Source organism: Ovis aries, chromosome 7 (assembly GCF_016772045.2).
Source record: "Ovis aries strain OAR_USU_Benz2616 breed Rambouillet chromosome 7, ARS-UI_Ramb_v3.0, whole genome shotgun sequence".
In the NCBI taxonomy this organism is placed as follows: Eukaryota; Metazoa; Chordata; class Mammalia; order Artiodactyla; family Bovidae; genus Ovis; species Ovis aries.
The window spans coordinates 16,282,448-16,303,097 of NC_056060.1; the positions used below are offsets into that span (position 1 = coordinate 16,282,448).

A 20,650-nucleotide genomic window follows, 5' to 3' on the forward strand; every position below is an offset into this window, starting at 1 on the left:
ACTGAGCGATTTCACTTCTTACTTCTCAATCTTACACTTGACAACAAAGTTCAATGGTTCAAAGACTTAAACATAAAAAAGCAATAGGAAAAATATAAGATTAAAAACACTTTTTTAATGTTAGAGTACAAAAGACTTTTTTTTCTGGTGTGACACAAAACAGAAACCACAAAAGAGGAGGCTGATAAATATGCCTACCTTAAAATTTTCCCTAAGCAGTCACAAAGCAACATAAGCAAAATTATGAACTATAAAAAAATTTGAACTCAAATTTTGGATGAGGACTAGTTTCCTTAATATGTGAAGAGCTTTTACAAAAAATCAACAAAAAACTAACAACCCAACAGAACAAGGAGGCAAAGGATATGAACACGATTCTTAGAGAAGGAAATACAAATGGCTGTTGAATACAGGCACAGACACCCAGTCTCATTCACCATAAAAGAAAATTTAAATTTGTGATTTTTGCTTTTCATCTATTAGATCAACATCCACAGAAAAGTTTGGTAACACTTTGCTGTCTGAGAAATGTGGAAAAACAGGTCCTCTCATACATGCCTCCTGGGATTGTGCATTTGGACATTTATGGAGGACAATTTAGCAATATCTGTGAAACATTATGTAAGACAAGTATACTCTTTAACAGAGTACTCTTCTGTAAAATGATGAATTTCCAAGTTTATTCTCTGTAACTATGTAACAGCAAAGATAGGAACCATCTTTATGTGGAATATTATGGGTTGAGGATATTATGTCTATTCTTACTGGTGTCTGGTCCTGTAGAAAGCTGAGGAGAATAGGACTGCAGTTCCATGAGAGCAAAGATGTAGGTGCCTATTTCATAGTCATTGATTTAGGGGCAAAGGTCGAAGTGAGAATCAGTTCATCTTAGAAAAGAGTGGTTCGGGAAGAGCTAGAGAAACCAGAGAGGGAGATTCCCGGAAGGACAAAGAAGAGAGAGAAAGGAAGCCAACGTGATGTGATGATCTGGAAGCCAGACAGTGAGTCTGTCTCTGCCTAGGGTACAGACCAAGGACTGGACACTCCTGGGTCGGACCAACTCTGCTGATCTCTGAAGCAGTCCTGGACTTGCCCTTCCATTGGACTTACTGGGATATGGGAAAAGAAACTCTCAGTGTCCTCAGAGAATACGGATGGGATTTATTTCTTAATATCTGAGCCTAGCTTCCCACTCCAGCCCTGGAGCCCAGACACCAGGCTGCCAATGCACTGTTTTGCGTCGGTCGCCTAGGAGACGAGCACCACCTCCTACTGAGCAGGCGCTTTTTCTGAGGCCACGCCCCTCCCGTGGGCGGGCGCTGATTGGCCTGTTTGAAATGCGCCGGGCGCGAGCTCACCTGGCCCCTCAGCGGCGTTTCACAGATTCCTCAAGCGCCGGGCGCGCTTGAGTCGCGGAGTCGCCGTCCCTGTGGCCGGTCCCTGAGCCCCGCCGTTCTCGTCAACCCCCGACCGAGTCCGGCATCCCCCGCGCGCGCGTCTGGGCAGTTCGGAGCTTACTACCATGAAGCCAGCGTGAGTACTGGGCTGCGGAACTGGGGCCGGCGCCTCCCCTCGCCGCGGCAGGCCCCCGGCCGCGCCGTGGGCACCAAGCCCTTGCCGCCCGGGACCACCAAGCCCCCCACCAGGACCGCCCAGGGGGAGACGGGCGTGAAGACCCGTCCTCGTCCACCCCGTCTAGCTCCGCGCCTCGCGGAGTCGGGCGCCTGGCTCCCCGCCCTGGCTACACTCGGCCGCGAAGGGCGGCCCCACGTTGGGAGGGGCGGGAGGCTTGGGCCGGGACCGCCGCCTCCAATCCTTTCTCTAATGCCCCTTTCCTTCCCTGGCCGCCCGCACTCGCGGGTTGCATTTTGCCCAGGTAGTGAGGGTCGAGGGTCGTCTCGCGGGTGGGTCTGCTGTTGTGTCCTGGGTTTGGGGTTGGGTAGGTGGTCTCAGCTCCTGAAGAGCCCTTGGCATCCGGGCGTACTGCCTGCCTTTCCTAGTCTAACTCGGTAGCCTCGGGGCTGCGACCCTCGGGTGTAGGCCAGTTCCTTTTGCTCTGTTCTTTTGGTCTCAGACAACCCCGCCCCCGGCCACAAACGCCCACATTCCTCGCGTAGTTGGTTGACATTTGCGCCGCAGCCTAATTCCTTGACCGCTACTGGGTGACGAAATACTTGTGCAAAGAAGGTTAACTTTATAATCATCATCATGATATAGCTGCTGCTGAGTCGCTTCAGTCGAGTCCGACTCTGTGCGACCCCAGAGACGGCAGCCCACCAGGCTCCGCCGTCCCTGGGATTCTCCAGGCAAGAACACTGGAGTGGGCTGCCATTTCCTTCTCCAATGCATGAAAGTGAAAAGTGAAAGTGAAGTCTCTCAGTTGTGTCCGACTCTTTGCGATCCCATGGACTGCAGCCTACCAGGCTCGTCCATCCATGGGATTTTCCAGGCAAGAGTACTGGAGTGGGGTGCCATTGCCTTCTCCCATGATATAGCTAGTCGTTTGCAAAAAAAAAAAACCAGCTTGTTTTCTTCAGAGGCTAAAGTCAAAATTTTTATCTTTGGAGAAAAAAAAAATGTTGGGTTTAAGTAAACCTACCATAATATTTTGCACTTAAAACACGAATTTGTATTGTTTCATTGGGAAAGTGCTGAGAAAGTATTTTAAAAACCTGTATAGTCCAAGCCAATAATTTCACTTAGTGTTAAATGTTTATCCCGCCTGTAGATAAATGGAGGGGAAGCGGGGAGTGTCATACTAGAGAAATGGTGAAATAAACCAAAATATCTTTTTCTACTGCCCCCACTTAAGGCAGCACAAAATTGCAGTTTGGGGACCACATTTTGTCTGGGAACAAAGGATGATAGTTTTGAGAATTCAGTAGTCACTTGTTCTTTAAAAATAAAGACATGAATCTTGATCAAAGAGTGGATTTCTCCATCTGCATTTTTATAATTTAGAAATTAATCACTTGGTCTGCCTTGGCAATGGGCTAAGCATAACATGTGTGCTTTATGAAATGCCTTTTGAGATAAGTGTGCTCAATTATCTGTTGAGTTTTCAAATTTGTAATGCCTGTAAAATTGTTGGTCAAGAAAGCAAACCACTTAACATACAGAACTATAAGTAGATATTAAAAAAACCAGAATTTGACTGAGTAAATTGTAAAGATCTTACAGGTTTTATTCAATGATTAATGAATCAGACAGCATCCTATCTAGCAGATAGAAAAGTGTTCCTAAGAGCTGTACAAAATGGAAGATTTTTATGGGGGGGTAGATGGGGAAACAGTGGAAACAGTGTCAGGCTTTATTTTTTTGGGCTCCAAAATCACTGCAGATGGTGACTGCAGCCATGAAATTAAAAGACGCTTTCTCCTTGGAAGAAAAGTTATGACCAACCTAGATAGCATATTGAAAAGCAGAGACATTACTTTGCCGACTAAGGTCCGTCTAGTCAAGGCTATGGTTTTTCCAGTGGTCATGTAATAGATGTGAGAGTTGGACTGTGAAGAAAGCTGAGCGCCGAAGAATTGATGCTTTTGAACTGTGGTGTTGGAGAAGACTCTTGAGAGTTACTTGGACTGCAAGATCTAACCAGTCCATTCTAAAGGAGATCAGTCCTGGGTGTTCTTTGGAAGGACTGATGCTAAAGCTGAAACTCCAATACTTTGGCCACCTCATGCGAAGAGTTGACTCATTGGAAAAGACCCTGCTTCTGGGAGGGATTGGGGGCAGGAGGAGAAGGGGACGACCGAGGATGAGATGGCTGGATGGCATCACCAACTCGATGGACATGAGTTTGAGTGAACTCTGGGAGATGGTGATGGACAGGGAGGCCTGGCGTGCTGCAATTCATGGGATCGCAAAGAGTCGGACACGACTGAGCAACTGAACTGAACTGTGGAACAAAGGAATTATATACTAGCAATGAGTGGATTGTTTGTAGCAAGGTGAACATCCTTTACTCTATGGCAGGGTCTGTCAGACAGATCGCTTTACCAGTGCTGACCAGGTAATTCCAGATTGACTGGTTTAAGATTCTTCTATTGGGAGTGGTTGGAACTGTAAGTTAGGTATTAAGTCACAATTTGGTGACATGGAACTTAGTACAGATAACTCCATTTGGGGCCTGTTATTTCTGTTTTTGGTGCCACAAATGTCTCCTAAGACAAATTTTAATTACTTTAAGTTTCGCATGTCACAAACACTCTTCTACTAAGGTAGATTGTACGTATTCATAGTATTTGGGGCATAGTGTTTTGAAACTGCTAAAGAATAATTTTATAACCCCTAGGAAGATTGTCTCTGTATGAATTATAGGTTAGGTTTTTATATGTTAGTGTTGAACTGAAATGTTTTTGTTTCTATGACCAGGAGGACTAAGACACCCAGGAAACCACCAGTGAAAAAAGGATCCCAAACGAGTCTTAAAGACCCAGTTGGGGTAAGATCTGCCTGTGAATTTGTGTATTCTTTCTTCAGTCCCTTTATGTTTTGTATGCTTGAAAGGGACAGAGATGTGGAAGTGGAATCAAACAACATTTGGCTAAAAGGACTGTACTAAATTGCTTAAGGCTGATTCCAGCTTTGAAATTCTGTTTCTATGTAGGATTTATTAGTCTAGTAAATTTATTAGTCTGGTTGTCAGTTGCATACTTCCTATAACTACTTATATTTGAAAAGCTAGATAATGAAAAAATATTCTTCAACTATGTTGGAGATATTCTTCATAGTCTCTGGGATGGGGAGAAATTTTGTGCTTGGATGAACATCCTCTCCTATCTTTACGACAGTTATATAGTAACTTATGGCATACTTCAAGAGTAAAGCCCCAAACTCCATGCTTTTGGGGACCACGTTTCATAGACTGGTTTAGAACAGTTTCATTTATCTCGTGACTATTCTATGAACTTCACTAGTTTCAGGCTTGGGAACTTTTAAAAGCAAATGGCAAATAAAAGAACATTGGCTTGCTCTGTTTTTTTCTTTTGTGTTTGTTTGTTTGTTTTAATTTTCCCGTCATTGGCACTGGAGTGTTATCTTTGATCTGAGTTGTAGGAACCAGATGCTTTGCGTATACAGCGAACAGTTTTCTCCCAACCCTATTACTGCTTAAGAAGATGACGTTTTGAATCTCTCACTTTAGTATATTGTGTTCCAAACAATCCTAACAGCTTTTCAGATATTTTTCATTGTGTGACATGTTCTTGATTTTTAGAGTTTTGATTTTATGTGCATTTAAAATTTTCTCATATCTAATATATCTGTTTGCATTTGACAGTCAGCAAATTGGGTAGCAGATTTTTGGCTTTCGTAGCTCTAAGTTTATGTAGCTCTCAAGTGTAGATGCCAAATGTGGGTTGATGAATGAATAAATGAATGAAGGAAAAGTCAGGTAAAAAGTCAACCTTTGTTGTTTAAGCACCTTCTTGTATTTTCAGGTGTACTGTAGGGTACGCCCACTGAGCCTTCCTGAGCAAGAGTGTTGCATAGAAGTAATCAATAATACAACAGTTCAGCTTCATACTCCTGAGGGTTTCAGACTCAACAGAAATGGAGACTATAAGGAGGTAATTCTGATTGGAACCAACTGTTTTTAATTGATAGGTTTTTTCTTGAATTGGTTTTCTGTTTTTTAAATATGACAAAATTCCTGTGTTTCCACTTGACTAAAAGACTTATTTACTTCAGTCTAACTACCTACCATATTAAGAGTGTCTAATTTCTGGGCTTTATAAACACACCTTTGGTATACTGAAGTTAAAAGATTGTTTTTAGATGATAATTTCTTATACTGGATATTTATTGCTTTTTAGAGCATATGTTAGGGATAGTTTAATGTGGAATGATATCTGATTGTGCTGCTGCTAAGTCGCTTCAGTCGTGTCCGACTCTGTTCGACCCCAGAGACGGCAGCCTACCAGGCTCCACCATCCCTGGGATTCTCCAGGCAAGAACACTGGAGTGGGTTGCCATGTCCTTCTCCAATGCATGAAAGTGAAAAGTGAAAGTGAACTCGCTCAGTCTTGTCCAACTCTTCGCGACCCCACGGACTGTAGCCTACTAGGCTCCTCTGTCCATGGGATTTACCAAGCAAGAGTACTGGAGTAGGGTGCCACTGCCTTCTCCAATCTGACTGTACTAGGCAGTTACAATATATATATATAGTTCCATGTGTGGGATTGAAGTAACATAATAGGCATTGTGTACTTGTATCAATTTCTTATGAAGTGTTTTTATTTTTGTAAACAAGCAAAGAGTTCAGTTCAGTAAACATGTGCTAAGCTGGAGGGTGGAAGGAGACTTTTAAAAATGAATAAGACATGATTCTTGCTTTTATGGAGCTTACAACTTAGCTGGGAGCACAGACGCTAAGCAACTAATGCTCATAGGTAAGACAGAGATGTGCTTAAAGAAATGGACTCTGGGAGTGCAGAAAACAAAAGATTAATTCAGGCTATCAGCTCTTGTAGATGCCTTTACTCTTTTATGTACCCTACTCTGGGAGATTGTTGCTCAGAAGCCTACCAGTGACCTCTCTGGTGATGTGATGTGATGGACACCTCTTTGTCTTCATCATAATCTGTTTCTCAGCAGCACTGTTCTGTCTTCCCCCTCGAAATTTCCATGTACTGTCTTTTATCCATAGCTTTATACATTGATTACATGGTAATAATTTTGGAATTTTTATCTTCAGCCTACATTTTTCTCTAAACTGGAACGTCCACTGTTTGGATACCATGGCATGTCCAAAAGAACTCATGATTCTTTTTCCCCTCTAGATCAGTACTTCTCTTGTTTTTTCTTGTCAGTAAATAACACCACCACCATCTATTTGCTCAAACCAGAAACCTTGTCCCTACCTTTTTCTTGGGGGCTTCGCCTGGTAGCTCAGTTGGTAAAGAATCTGCCTGCAATGCAGAAGACCTGGGTTTGATGCCTGGGTTGGGAAGATCCCCTGGAGAAGGAAATGGCAACCCACACCAGTACTCTTGCCTGGAGAATTCCATGGACAGAGGAGCCTAGTGGGCTATAGTGCCTGGGATCATAAAGAGTCAGACAGGACTGTTGACTAACTTTCACTTTCACTTTTCTGTTCAGTTCAGTCACTCAGTCGTGTCCGACTCTTTGCCACCCCATGAATCGCAGCATGCCAGGCCTCACTGTCCATCACCAACTCGCGGAGTTCACCCAGACTCACATCCATTGAGTCCATGATGCCATCCAGCCATCTCATCTTCTGTCTTCCCCTTCTCCTCCTGCGCCCAATCCTTCCCAGCATCAGAGTCTTTTCCAGTGAGTCAGCTCTTCGCATGAGGTGGCCAAAGTACTGGAGCTTCAGCTTTAGCATCATTCCTTCCAAAGAAATCCCAGGGCTGATCTCCTTCAGAATGGACTGGTTGGATCTCCTTGCAGTCCAAGGGACTCTCAAGAGTCTTCTCCAACACCACAGTTCAAAAGCATCAGTTCTTTGGCGCTCAGCTTTCTTCACAGTCCAACTCTCACATCCATACATGACCCCTGGAAAAACCATAGCCTTGACTAGACGGACCTTTGTTGGCAAAGTAATGTCTTTGCTTTTCAATATGCTGTCTAGGTTGCTCATAACTTTTCTTCCAAAGAGTAAGCGTCTTTTAATTTCATGGCTGCAGTCACCATCTGCAGTGATTTTGGAGCCCCAAAAAATAAAGTCTGACACTGTTTCCCCATCTATTTCCCGTGAAGTGATGGGACCAGATGCCGTGATCTTCGTTTTCTGAATGTTGAGCTTTAAGCCAACTTTTTCACTCTCCACTTTCACTTCATTTCATTCATCAAGAGGCTTTTTAGCTCCTCTTCACTTTCTGCCATAAGGGTGGTGTCATCTGCATATCTGAGGTTATTGATATTTCTCCCAGCAATCTTGATTCCAGCTTGTGCTTCTTCCAGCCCAGCATTTCTCATGATGTACTCTGCATAGAAGTTAAATAAGCCAGGTGACAATATACAGCCTTGACATACTCCTTTTCCTATTTGGAATCAGTCGGTTCTTCCATGTCCAATTCTAACTATTGCTTCCTGACCTGCATATAGGTTTCTCAAGAGGCAGGTTAGGTGGTCTGGTATTCCCATCTCTTTCAGAATTTTCCACAGTTGATTGTGATCCACACAGTCAAAGGCTTTGGCATAGTCAATAAAGCAGAAATAGATGTTTTTCTGGAACTCTCTTGCTTTTTCCATGATCCAGCGAATGTTAGCAATTTGATCTCTGGTTCCTCTGCTTTTTGTAAAACCAGCTTGAACATCTGGAAGTTCACAGTTCACGTATTGCTGAAGCCTGGCTTGAAGAATTTTGAGCATTACTTTACTAGCGTGTGAGATGAGTGCAATTGTGCAGTAGTTTGAGCATTCTTTGGCATTGCCTTTCTTTGGGACTGGAATGAAAACTGACCGTTTCCAGTCCTGTGGCCACTGCTGAGTTTTCCAAATTTGCTGGCATATTGAGTGCAGCACTTTCACAGCATCATCTTTCAGGATTTGAAATAGCTCACCTGGAATTCCATCACCTCCACTAGCTTTGTTCGTAGTGATGCTTTCTAAGGCCAATTTGACTTCACATTCTAGGATGTCTGGCTCTAGGTAAGTGATCACACCATCGTGATTATCTTGGTCATGAAGATCTTTTTTGTATCGTTCTGTGTATTCTTGCCACCTCTTCTTAACATCTTCTGCTTCTGTTAGGTCCATACCATTTCTGTCCTTTATCGAGCCCATCTTTGCATGAACTGTTCCCTTGGTGTCTCTAATTTTCTTGAAGAGATCCCTAGTCTTTGCCATTCTGTTGTTTTCCTCTATTTCTTTGCATTGATTGCTGAGGAAGACTTTCTTATCTCTTCTTGTTATTCTTTGGAACTCTGCATTCAGATGCTTATATCTTTCCTTTTCTCCTTTGTTTTTTGCTTCTTTTCTTTTCACAGCTATTTGTAAGGCCTCCTCAGACAGCCATTTTGCTTTTTTGCATTTCTTTTCCATGGGGATGGCCTTGATCCCTGTCTCCTGTACAATGGCACGAACCTCATTCCATAGTTCATCAGGCACTCCATCTACCAGATCTAGGCCCTTAAATCTATTTCTCACTTCCACTGTATAATCATAAGGGATTTGATTTAGGTCATACCTAAATGGTCTAGCGGTTTTCCCTATTTTCTTCAATTGGAGTCTGAATTTGGCAATAAGGAGTTCATGATCTGAGCCACAGTCAGCTCCCGGTCTTGTTTTTGCTGACTGTATAGAGCTTCTCCATCTTTGGCTTCAAAGAATATAATCAATCTGATTTCGGTGTTGACCATCTGGTGATGTCCATGTGTAGAGTCTTCTCTTGTGTTGTTGGAAGAGGGTGTTTGCTATGACCAGTGCATTTTCTTGGCAAAACTCTATTAGCCTTTGCCCTGCTTCATTCCGCATTCCAAGGCCAAATTTGCCTGTTACTCCAGGTGTTTCTTGACTTCCTACTTTTGCATTCCAGTCCCCTATAATGAAAAGGACATCTTTTTTGGGTGTTAGTTCTACAAGGTCTTGTAGGTCTTCATAGGACCTTTCAACTTCAGCTTCTTCAGCGTTACTGGTTGGGGCATAGACTTGGATTACCGTGATATTGAATGGTTTGCCTTGGAGACGAACAGAGATCATTCTTTCGTTTTTGAGACTGCATCCAAGTACTGCATTTCGGACTCTTTTGTTGACCACTATGGCTACTCCATTTCTTCTGAGGATTCCTGCCCACAGTAGTAGATATAATGGTCATCTGAGTTAAATTCACCCATTCCAATCCATTTTAGTTTGCTGATTCCTAGAATGTCGACGTTCACTCTTGCCATCTCCTGTTTGACCACTTCCAATTTACCTTGATTCATGGACTTGACATTCCAAGTTCCTATGCAATATTGCTCTTTACAGCATTGAACCTTGTTTCTATCACCAGTCACATCCACAGCTGGGTATTGTTTTTGCTTTGGCTCCATCCCTTCATTCTCTCTGGAGTTATTTCTGTGTTATACCCCCTCATATCTAGTCCATCAGTAGATCCTATCAGTTCTACTCTTGAAACTGTCCTTTTATTTCTGTCTCCACTGCTGCTACCCTTGTCTGAGGTCTGTTTTAATTATGGAGACTAGTGCTTCTCAAACTGTCTATGGTGAAGAATCAACTTTTTTATTTTCAGTGCATTGTGACTGATACTTTTATGCAGCTTTGCCACAAGAAACTGTTACACAATTGTTAGGCAAAGTTAGACAAAGGAGAACTGGTTTATAATCTGTTCAGAGTAAGCTCACTGATCACATGCTGGGATGTTGCAGCCATGTGAAATGACTATAGAGGTTCTGAGCAATTACTCTCCATCTCTGTAATTACTTCCCCTGGACAGGAGACAGAAAGCCCTCAGAGGGGCACTGGCTCGCCTGCTGACCACACTTTGAGTGGCATTGACAAGACTATGCTGAAGCCAGCTGGACCACCTGCTTCTATTCTGAATCTTCTCTGATCTGTTGTCACAGAGCAGCCAGTCAAAGCAGAAGTCAGACCTCACTATTTTCCTTTTTTTTTTAAATTGAAGTACAGTTAAGTTACAGTGTTGTATTAGCTTCTGGTATACAGCAAAGTGATTCAGTTATACATATATGTACATATTCTTTTTCATATTCTTTTCCTTTATAGTTTACTACAAGATACTGAATACACCTGCCTGTACTATACAGTAGGATGTTGATGTTTATCTATTTTATATATGTTGTTGTTCAGTCGCTAAGTTGTGTCTGACTCTTTGTGACCCCATAGACTGCAGTACACTAGGCTTCCCTGTACTCCACTATTTCTCCCAGGGTTTGCTCAAACTCATGTCCGTTCAGTCAGTGATGCCATCCAACCAGCTCATCCTCTGTTGCCCCCTTCTCCTCCTGCCTTCAATCTTTCCCAGTATCAGGGTCTTAGTACTTTGTATCTCCTAATCCCAAACTCTTACTTTATACCCTCCCCACCACTTTTCCTCTTAAAGCCTTCTAAAGGATAAAGTTTTAAAATGGGAAAATCCTATTTAACCTCACCTCTTAGTACTCATCCAATTGCTTGGATAAGCCAGAATCCTGCCTCAGGCCTTTTGCCTTAGCTCTTAGCAGGATGGCTCCTCATCCTCAGGTTTAGCTTAAACCACCTTCTCCAAGAGTCTGTCCACACCATCCCCGTCAGAAGCAGTACCATTCCTCCTTCTGTCCTGGTCTGTAGTCTATACTTCCTTCATAGCACTTATCACAGTCTGTAGATATGCACTTCTAGGGGATGTGCACCTTATGTGTCCAGTTGGCCAAATACTCAGTAAAATGGAGTAAGCATGAAGGAATGGTTTGGGAAGGCATGGAAGAGTGGGGCTTTGAGAATGTAAAATAGTTGAGAAGTAACTTACTGAATTTTACTTTTATTAGAGTTAATTTCATGTATATGTAAATAGTACAAAATCTTCGGTGGGATTAAAAGTTCTCAGTGTCTTGTGACAGAAGGCAACACTGGATAATGGGAAAAATGTTAGAATGGAAATGGCTTTGACAGCAGTTAGCTTCATTGGCTTGGGCAAGTTCCTTCTTGGCCTCAGTTTTCTTCACCTGGAAGAGGGTGGGGTTTGTTCATGAAGACTTGGAGGTCATCTGATTGACCTGTCACACAATCCTGTGTGTATCCTTTCAGTTCCAGGATTCTTTGTTTTTCTGTGAATTCTAAAGGTGTTTTCTAAAGGGCTTTCCTCATAGCTCAGTTGGTAAAGGATCCACCTGCAATGCAGGAGAACCCAGTTCGATTCCTGGGTCTGGAAGATCTGTTGGAGAAGGGATAAGCTACACACTCCAGTATTCTTGGGCTTCCCTTGTGGCTCAGCTGGTAAAGAATTCACCTGCAATGCAGGAGACCTGAGTTCAATCCCTGGGTTGGGAAGATCCCCTGGAGAAGGGAAAGGCTACCCACTCCAGTATTCTGGCCTGGAGAATTCCGTGGACTATAAAGTTCATGGGGTCACAAAGAGTTGGACACGACTGAATGACTTTCACTTTCAAAGCTGTTTTATAGCATTGGAATAAAGACAAAGGTGAGAGTTAGCTGAAGTAAGTGTGTGACATGCTAGACAGTGTTTGAGACATGATTAGTATTGTGAGCTGCTGTTATGATGATGATGATGTATTTCAGTCCTAATCTATACAGTCTCCTTTTGGGGGACAAAACTGCTAATAGTTTTCGTAAGGGTTATGATATTGATATCTGAGCAGGTTTAATTTAAGATAAAAGGTATAAAACAGGGAAACGGGGCCACGTGATAAAGGCTATAATCCATAATAAATTCTAGTGAATGCTCAGGCACCAAATAACAGCATTGATGTTCATGGAGCAAAAACTGAAAGAAATTCAAGACACCGACAGGAACGGTTGCAATGTCTCAGTTCAGTTCAGTTCAGTTCAGTCGCTCAGTCGTGTCCGAGAAACCACACACTGAAACCATACTCACAGAAAACTAGTCAATCTAATCACACTAGGACCACAGCCTTGTCTAACTAAGTGAAACCAAGCCATGCCCGTGGGGCAACCCAAGACGGGCGGGTCATGGTGGAGAGGTCTGACAGAATGTGGTCCACTGGAGAAGGGAATGGCAAACCACTTCAGTATACTTGCCTTGAGAACCCCATGAACAGTATGAAAAGGCAAAATAATAGGATACTGAATGAGGAACTCCCCAAGTCAGTACGTGTCCAATATGCTACTGGAGATCAGTGGAGAAATAACTCCAGAAAGAAAGAAGGGATGGAGCCAAAGCAAAAACAATACCCAGCTGTGGATGTGACTGGTGATAGAAACAAAGTCCGATGCTGTAAAGAGCAATATTGCATATGAACCTGGAATGTCAGGTCCATGAATCAAGGTAAATTGGAAATGGTCAAACAGGAGATGGCAAGAGTGAACGTCGACATTCTAGGAATCAGCAAACTAAAATGGATTGGAATGGGTGAATTTAACTCAGATGACCATTATATCTACTACTGTGGGCAGGAATCCTCAGAAGAAATGGAGTAGCCATCATGGTCAGCAAAAGAGTCCAAAATGCAGTACTTGGATGCAGTCTCAAAAACGACAGAATGATCTCTGTTCGTCTCCAAGGCAAACCATTCAATATCACGGTAATCCAAGTCTATGCCCCAACCAGTAACGCTGAAGAAGCTAAAGTTGAACGGTTCTATGAAGACCTACAAGACCTTGTAGAACTAACACCCAAAAAAGATGTCCTTTTCATTATAGGGGACTGGAATGCAAAAGTAGGAAGTCAAGAAACACCTGGAGTAACAGGCAAATTTGGCCTTGGAATGTGGAATGAAGCAGGGCAAAGACTAATAGAGTTTTGCCAAGAAAATGCACTGGTCATAGCAAACACCCTCTTCCAACAACACAAGAGAAGACTCTACACATGGACATCACCAGATGGTCAACACCGAAATCAGATTGATTATATTCTTTGAAGCCAAAGATGGAGAAGCTCTATACAGTCAGCAAAAACAAGACCGGGAGCTGACTGTGGCTCAGATCATGAACTCCTTATTGCCAAATTCAGACTCCAATTGAAGAAAGTAGGGAAAACCGCTAGACCATTTAGGTATGACCTAAATCAAATCCCTTATGATTATACAGTGGAAGTGAGAAATAGATTTAAGGGCCTAGATCTGTAGATGGAGTGCCTGATGAACTATGGAATGAGGTTCGTGCCATTGTACAGGAGACAGGGATCAATACCACCCCCATGGAAAAGAAATGCAAAAAAGCAAAATGGTTGTCTGGGGAGGCCTTACAAATAGTTGCAATGCCTACAAGCTACTAAAACTAGGAAATAATAAAAATAGAATAGAATTCCAGTCTTTGGACAGTTAGGTCATTTTAGTTTACCTTGAAATGTATTTGTTTACCCCAGTCCCTAATCTTATTTTTCAGTTGGAGGTTGGTAATATTTTCGATAGTACAGCTCTACTTTATGTCATATGTTGAAAGATCTGAGAATTGAAGTATTACTGTACTTTAAAGGTCACAATTATTTAAAATTTATTTTACATTAGAACACAGATCAAAGATTTCCCTGGGGGTCCAGTGGTTAACACTCAATCCTTACACTGCAGAGGGCATGGGTTCCATTCCTGATCAGGGAACTAGGATCCTGCATGCCTTGCAGTGTGGCAAAAAAAAAAAAAAAAACAGCCTCAGATGAGATTATATTGACAGTTATTTTCTAGTTTAAAAAAAGCAATACATCAAAACTCTTAATTTTTTACTGTTGTGCTATTTTAGAATGATACCTTTATTTTTTAAAAAAAGCAGTAAAGTAGTATATGAAGTAATGCTTAAGGATTTTCACAAAACTGTGACTGAATTGGTATAATACCTTTTGATCTTCTTTGTCAATTAAAACAAAATCAGCCTTAGTGTATGAAGCATAAGTAGACTTAAGACTTTTCTCTATATGTACTTTTATACATATATATGTATATAAAACCCTTCGGTAGTTGTGACCATACTATACTTCAGTACTATAGCCATAAATATTTACCAGTTTATAACTGGTATAATTTAAGTATGTCCTGACTTTTTAAAGGTTCCAAGTGAGAGTCCACTGATATTTTTTCTTTTCATGTCTAGATTTAAGTGTTCATAAGGAAACATCTGAATGTGTTTAAGCAGATGTATTTCTATCCTAGATATAGTGCGATTCCATTTATGTGCTTTTTATTTTTTCCTTCTCCACAGACTCAGTATTCATTTAAACAAGTATTTGGCACTCATACTACCCAAAAGGAGCTCTTCGATGTCGTGGCTAATCCCTTGGTAGATGACCTCATTCATGGCAAAAATGGTATGATTCTGGAGTTTTGCCGAATTTTACTTTTTCTCTTCTGGTAAAACTTTTTTGATACTTACATATTTACTTTATGTTTGGCCTTGAACTCAGTTAATTTGTCAGGATTGTGTTAAACCTACTTTTTTGAGCAGTTGATTTTATTTTTTAATTCACTTATTTTTAAAAATTTCATATTGGAGTATAGTTGATTTACAGAGAAGGCAATGGCAGCCCACTCCAGTACTCTTGCCCAGAAATCCCATGGATGGAGGAGCCTGGTGGGCTGCAGTCCATGGGGTCGCTAAGAGTCGGACACAACTGAGTGACTTCACTTTCACTTTTCACTTTCATGCATTGGAGAAGGAAATGGCAACTCACTCCAGTGCTCTTGCCTGGAGAATCCCAGGGACGGGGGAGCCTGGTGGGCTGCCATCTATGGGGTCGCACAGAGGCGGACACGACTGAAGCGACTCAGCAGCAGCAGCGGCAGCGGCATAGTTGATTTACAGTGGTGTATTAGTTTCAGGTGTACAGCTAAATGATTCAGTTGTGCATATACCCATTCTTTTCCAGATTCTTTTCCCATATAGGTTATTACAGAATACTGAGTAGATTTCCCTGTGCTATACAGTAAGTACTTGCTGGTTATCTATTTTAAATATAGTAGTGTGTGTATGTCAGTCTCAAACTCCCAATTTATCCCTCTCTGGTAACCTCTGGTAGTCATAAGTTTGTTTTCTAAGTCTGTGAGACTGTTTCTGTTTTATAAATAAGTTTATTGGTATATATATATATTTTTAGGTTCTACATCTAAAGGATATCATGTGATATTTGTCTTTCTCTGTCTGATTTGCTTCATTTACTCACTTAGTATGATAATCTCCAGGTCCATCCATGTTGCTGCAGATGACATTATTTCATTCTTTTTATGGCTGAGTAATATTCCATTTGATATATGTACCATGCCTTTATCCATTCATCTGTTGATGGACATTTGGGGTTGCTTCCATGTCCTGGCTATTGTAAACAGCGCTGCAGTGAACAGTGGGGTGCATGTATCCTTTCAAACCATAGTCTGCTCGGAATGTATGCCCCAGTAGTGCTATTGCTGCCTTCTATGGTAGCTCTGGTTTTAGTTTTCTAAGAAGTCTACATACTGTTCTCCTAGTGGTATACCAATTTACATTCCCACCAACCCTGTAGGAGGGTTCCCTTACCTCCACACCCTCTCCAGCATTTATTGTGTGTAGACTGTTTGATGGTGGCCATTCTGACCAGTGTGAGGGGTATCTTTTTGCAGTTTTGATTTGCATTTCTCTAATAACTAGAAATGCTGAGCGTCTTTGCATGTGCCTCTTGGCCATTTGTATATCTTCTTTGGGGGAAATGTCTATTTAGGTCTTCTGTCCGTTTTTTTATGTGATTGCTTTGGATGTAGAGCTGCATGAACTGTATTTTGGAGATTAATCTCTTGTTGGTTACATCATTTACAAATGTTTTCTCCCAGTCTGTTGGTTGTTTTTTCATTTTGTTGATGATTTCCTTTATTATGGAAAAGATTTACATTTTAATTAGGTCCCATTTATTTTTGTTTTTATTTTTATTACTCTTGAAGGTGGGTCTAAAAATTATCTCACTGTGATTTATGTTAGAGTGTGTGCTGCCTATGTTTTCCTCTAAGCTTTATAGTATCTGGCCTTAAATTTAGGTCTTTAATCTATCTTGAGTTTATTTTTGTGTATGGTGTTAGACAGTATTCTAATTTCTTTTTTTTTTTACATGTAGCTGTCGAGTTTTCCCAGCACCACTTATTGAAGAGACCCTTTTCTCCATTGTATCTTCTTGTCTCCTTTGTCGCAAATTGACCATAAGTGTGTGTTTCTGGGCTTTTTTTCCTGTTCCTTTGACCTCTAGTGTCTTTTTGTGCCAGTACTGTAGCATTTTGATTTCTGTAGGTTTGTAGTATAGTCTGAAGTCAGGGAGCCTTACTCCTCCCACTTCATTTTTCTTTCAAAGGATTGCTTTGATTATTGGGGTGTTTGTGTTTCCGTATAAATGTAAAAAAAAAATTTTTAGTTCTATGAAAAATGCCATTGGAAATTTGAGAGAAACTGCATTGAATCTGTAGATTGCCTTGGGTAGTGTAGTCATTTTGACAGTATTGATTCTTCCAATCTAAGAACAGGGTATAACTTTCCATTTGTGTCATCTTCAGTTTCTTTCTTCAGTGTCTTGTAGTTTTCAGAGTACAGATCTTTTGCCTCCCTAGGTAGGGTCAGTCCTAGGTTTATTCTTTTTGATGTGATAGTAAATGGGATTATTTCCTTAATTTCTCTTTCTAGTCTTTCATTGTTAGTGTATAGGAATGCAAGAGATTTCTGTGTATTAATTTTGTATCCTGCAGCTTTACCAGATTCATTGAGGAGCTGTAGTAGTTTTCTTGTAGCATCTTTAGGATTTTCTGTGTCATCATGTCATCTTCAAACAGTGACAGTTTTACTTCTTTTCCTTCTGGACTTCCTATTCACTTTCTTCTTGAATTGTTGTGGCTAGGACTTCTAACACTATGTTAAATAAAAGTGGTGAGTACACATCCTCATCTTGTTCCTAATCTTAGAAGGAATGCTTTCAGCTTTTCACCATTGAGTATGGGCATAAACTGCAGATTTGTCATATATGCCCTTTATTATGATGAGGTGTGTTCCCTCTATGCCCACTTTCTGGAGAGGTTTTTGACAAAAGCATTTTCTGCATATATTCCTCAGTTTGCTAATGTGGTGTATCACGTTGATTGATTTGTGGGAACTGAAGAAAGCTGTGTTCTTGAGATAAATCCCACTTGATAATAGTTTAAGATCCTTTTTATGTGTTGACTGAAAAGATGAGTTTTCAAAGTTGCGAGTTAAGTTTTATTTGGGGCAAAATGAGGACTGCAGCCCAGGAGACAGCACCTCAGATAGCTCTGAGAGACTGGTTTAAAGAGGTAGTGGGGGGAAGTCAACAAAAAGATTTTGGTGAAGGGGGAGTTCAATGCAATCAAGCCCTTACTTTAAAAAAGCTTTTCTGCTAGTCATCAGCTGATGTCACTATGAAGGGATTTACTGATTTTCTAGATATGAAGAGAGGCAAGGATTTGGATCATGAAATCAGGTCCTGAAAATATCTATCTAAAGACCTGTTCCACCAGTTTCCCTAGAGCACAGAGTGACTCAGTCTCCACCCTGAGTTCCCCAGGGTGGGTGTTGAAGGTTGGCAGCTGAAGCAGCATAGGGTTCAGGTGGCAAATGCTCTTGTTGTTCAGTTGCTGGCAAATGCTCTTGGCAAGTGCCAGTTTGTAGTTGATAATGTATTGTTGGTTGTGCTTTGCTAGTATTTTGTTGAGAATTTTTGCATCTATACTCCTCAGTCATGTTTGCCTATAGTTTTCCTTTTTGTGATAATTTCTCTGATTTTGGTATCAGGATTATAATGGCCTTATAGAATGAGTCTGGGAGAGTTCCTTTCTCTGCAGTTTTAGAAGAGTTTCAGAAGAATCAATGTTAACTATTCTCTAAACATTTGATAAAATTCTCCTGTGAAACTGGTCTTGGACTTTTGTTTGTTGGGAGTACCTTTTTTTTTTAAATGACGTATAGTTGATTTACAATGTTATGTTAATTTCTTCTGTACTGCAGAGTGACTCAGTTATACACGTGTATATTCTTTTTTATATTTTCAGTTATGGTTGTCACAGGATAGTAAATCTATTTCCTTGTGCTATATAATAGGACCTTGTTCATCCATCCTATGTATAATAATTTGCCTCTGCTAACTCCAAACTCCTACTCCTTCCCTCTAGTACTCCCTTCCCTCTGAGACCACAAATCTATTCTCTATATCTGTGAGTCTGTTTTTGTTTTGTAGATATGTTGATTTGTATATTTCCAGATATAAGTTTTATCATGTTATTTGTCTTTTTCTGACTTTGTATGGTCATCTCTAAATCCATCCTTGTTGCTGCAATGGCAGTGTTTCATTCTCTTTTTTTTGTGGCTGAGTAGTATTCCAGTATCTCTGTGTATGTATGTGTGTACACCATATCTTTATCTATTCATCTGTCAGTGAACATTTATGTTTTCATGTCTTGGCTATTGTAAACCATGAACACTGGGGTGCACGTATCCTTTCAAAACATGGTTTTCTTTAGATATATGTCCAGGAATGGGATTGCTGCATCTATAATAGCTCTAATTTAGGTTTTTAAGTAACCTCCATACTGTTCTCCTTAGTGGTATACCAATTTACAAACCCACCAACAATACAGAAGAGTTCCCTTTTCTCCAGACCCTCTCCAGCATTTGTTGTTTGTAGACTGCTTGATGAGGGTCATTCTGACTGATATGAAGTGGTACCTTATTTTAGTTCTGAATTGCATTTCTCTAAGAACTAGTGATGCTGATGATCTTTTCATGTGCCTCTGGGCCACCTGTATGTCATCCTTGGGGAGATGTCTGTTTAGGTCTCCTGTCCATGTTATGATTGGGTTGATTGTTTTTGTAAAAGAGATGCATGTTGTTGTTGTTCAGTTGCTCAGTTCTGTCTGCTCTGTGACCCCATGGACTGCAGCATGCCAGGCTTCCCTGTCCTTCACCATCTCCCAGAGCTTGCTCGGACTCATGTCCATTGAGTCAGTGATGCCATCCAACCATCTCATCCTCTGTCATCCCTTTCTCCTTCTGCCTTTAATCTTTCCCAGCATCAGGGTCTTTTCCAGTGATGCTGGCTCTTCGCATCAGGTGGCCAAAGTATTGGAGCTTCAGCATCAGTCCTTCCAATGAACATTTAGGACTGATATCCTTTAGGATTGACTGGTTTGGTCTCCTTGCAGTCCAAGGGACTCTCAAGAGTCTTCTCCAACACCACAGTTCAAACGCATCAGTTCTTTGGCACTCAGCCTTCTTTATGGTCGAACTCTCACATCCATACATGACTACTGGAAAAACCATAGCTTTGATTATATGGACTTTCGTTGGCAAAGTAATGTCTGCTTTTTAATACACTGTCTAGGTTTGTCACAGCTTTTCTTCCAAGGAGCAAGTGTCTTTTAATTTCATGGCTGCAGTCACCATCTGCAGTGATTTTGGAGCCCAAGAAAATAAAGTCTCTGTTTCCATTGCGTCCCCATCTATTTGCCATGAAGTGATGGGATCAGATTCCATGATCTTAGTTTTTTGATTGTTGAGTTTTAAGCCAGTTTTTTCACTCTTTCACCTTCATCAAGAGGCTCTTTAGTTCCTTTTTGCTTTCTGTTGTAAGGGTGGGCTCACCTGCATATCTGAGGTTATTGATATCTCTCCCTGCAATCTTGATTCCAGCTTGTGCTTCATCCAGCCTGTCATGTCACATGATGTACTCTGCATATAAGTTAAATAAGCAGGGTGCATAGGTTGTTTGTATTTTGGACATTAATTCCTTGTTGGTCACATCTTTTGCAAATGTTTTCTCCCTGTCTGTTGGTTGTCTTTTCATTTTGTTGATGGTTTCCTTTTCTGTGCAAAACTTGTAAGTTTGGTTAGGTCCCATTTGTTTCTTTTTGGTTTTATTTTTATTGCCTTGGGAGACTAACCCAAGAAAACATTTGTTACTGTTTATGTCAAAAACATCTTGCCTATGTTCTCTTCTAGAAGTTTTATGATATCCTCTTATTTGTTTGCTTTCTGCCCATTCCATCTGGCATGCAGGATAGTATCCTAACCAGTAGACCACTAGGGAACTCCC

General features: G+C 41.2%; 1 protein-coding gene across 7 annotated transcripts in view; it reads left to right on the plus strand.

The window, feature by feature from the left end:
• Positions 1 to 1,379: 1,379 nt before the first annotated feature.
• KIF23 (kinesin family member 23) overlaps positions 1,380 to 20,650 on the plus strand; it is a 47,643-nt gene continuing 28,372 nt past the window's right edge. For all 7 annotated transcript variants that reach the window (XM_015096843.3, XM_027971531.2, XM_042252113.1 and 4 more), the window contains exons 1-4: positions 1,380 to 1,533; positions 4,378 to 4,447; positions 5,445 to 5,573; positions 14,803 to 14,908. In XM_015096843.3, coding sequence (XP_014952329.1) covers positions 1,523 to 1,533; positions 4,378 to 4,447; positions 5,445 to 5,573; positions 14,803 to 14,908 — 316 coding nt within the window. In that variant the 5' untranslated portion in view covers positions 1,380 to 1,522. The remainder of the gene's footprint in view (positions 1,534 to 4,377; positions 4,448 to 5,444; positions 5,574 to 14,802; positions 14,909 to 20,650) is intronic.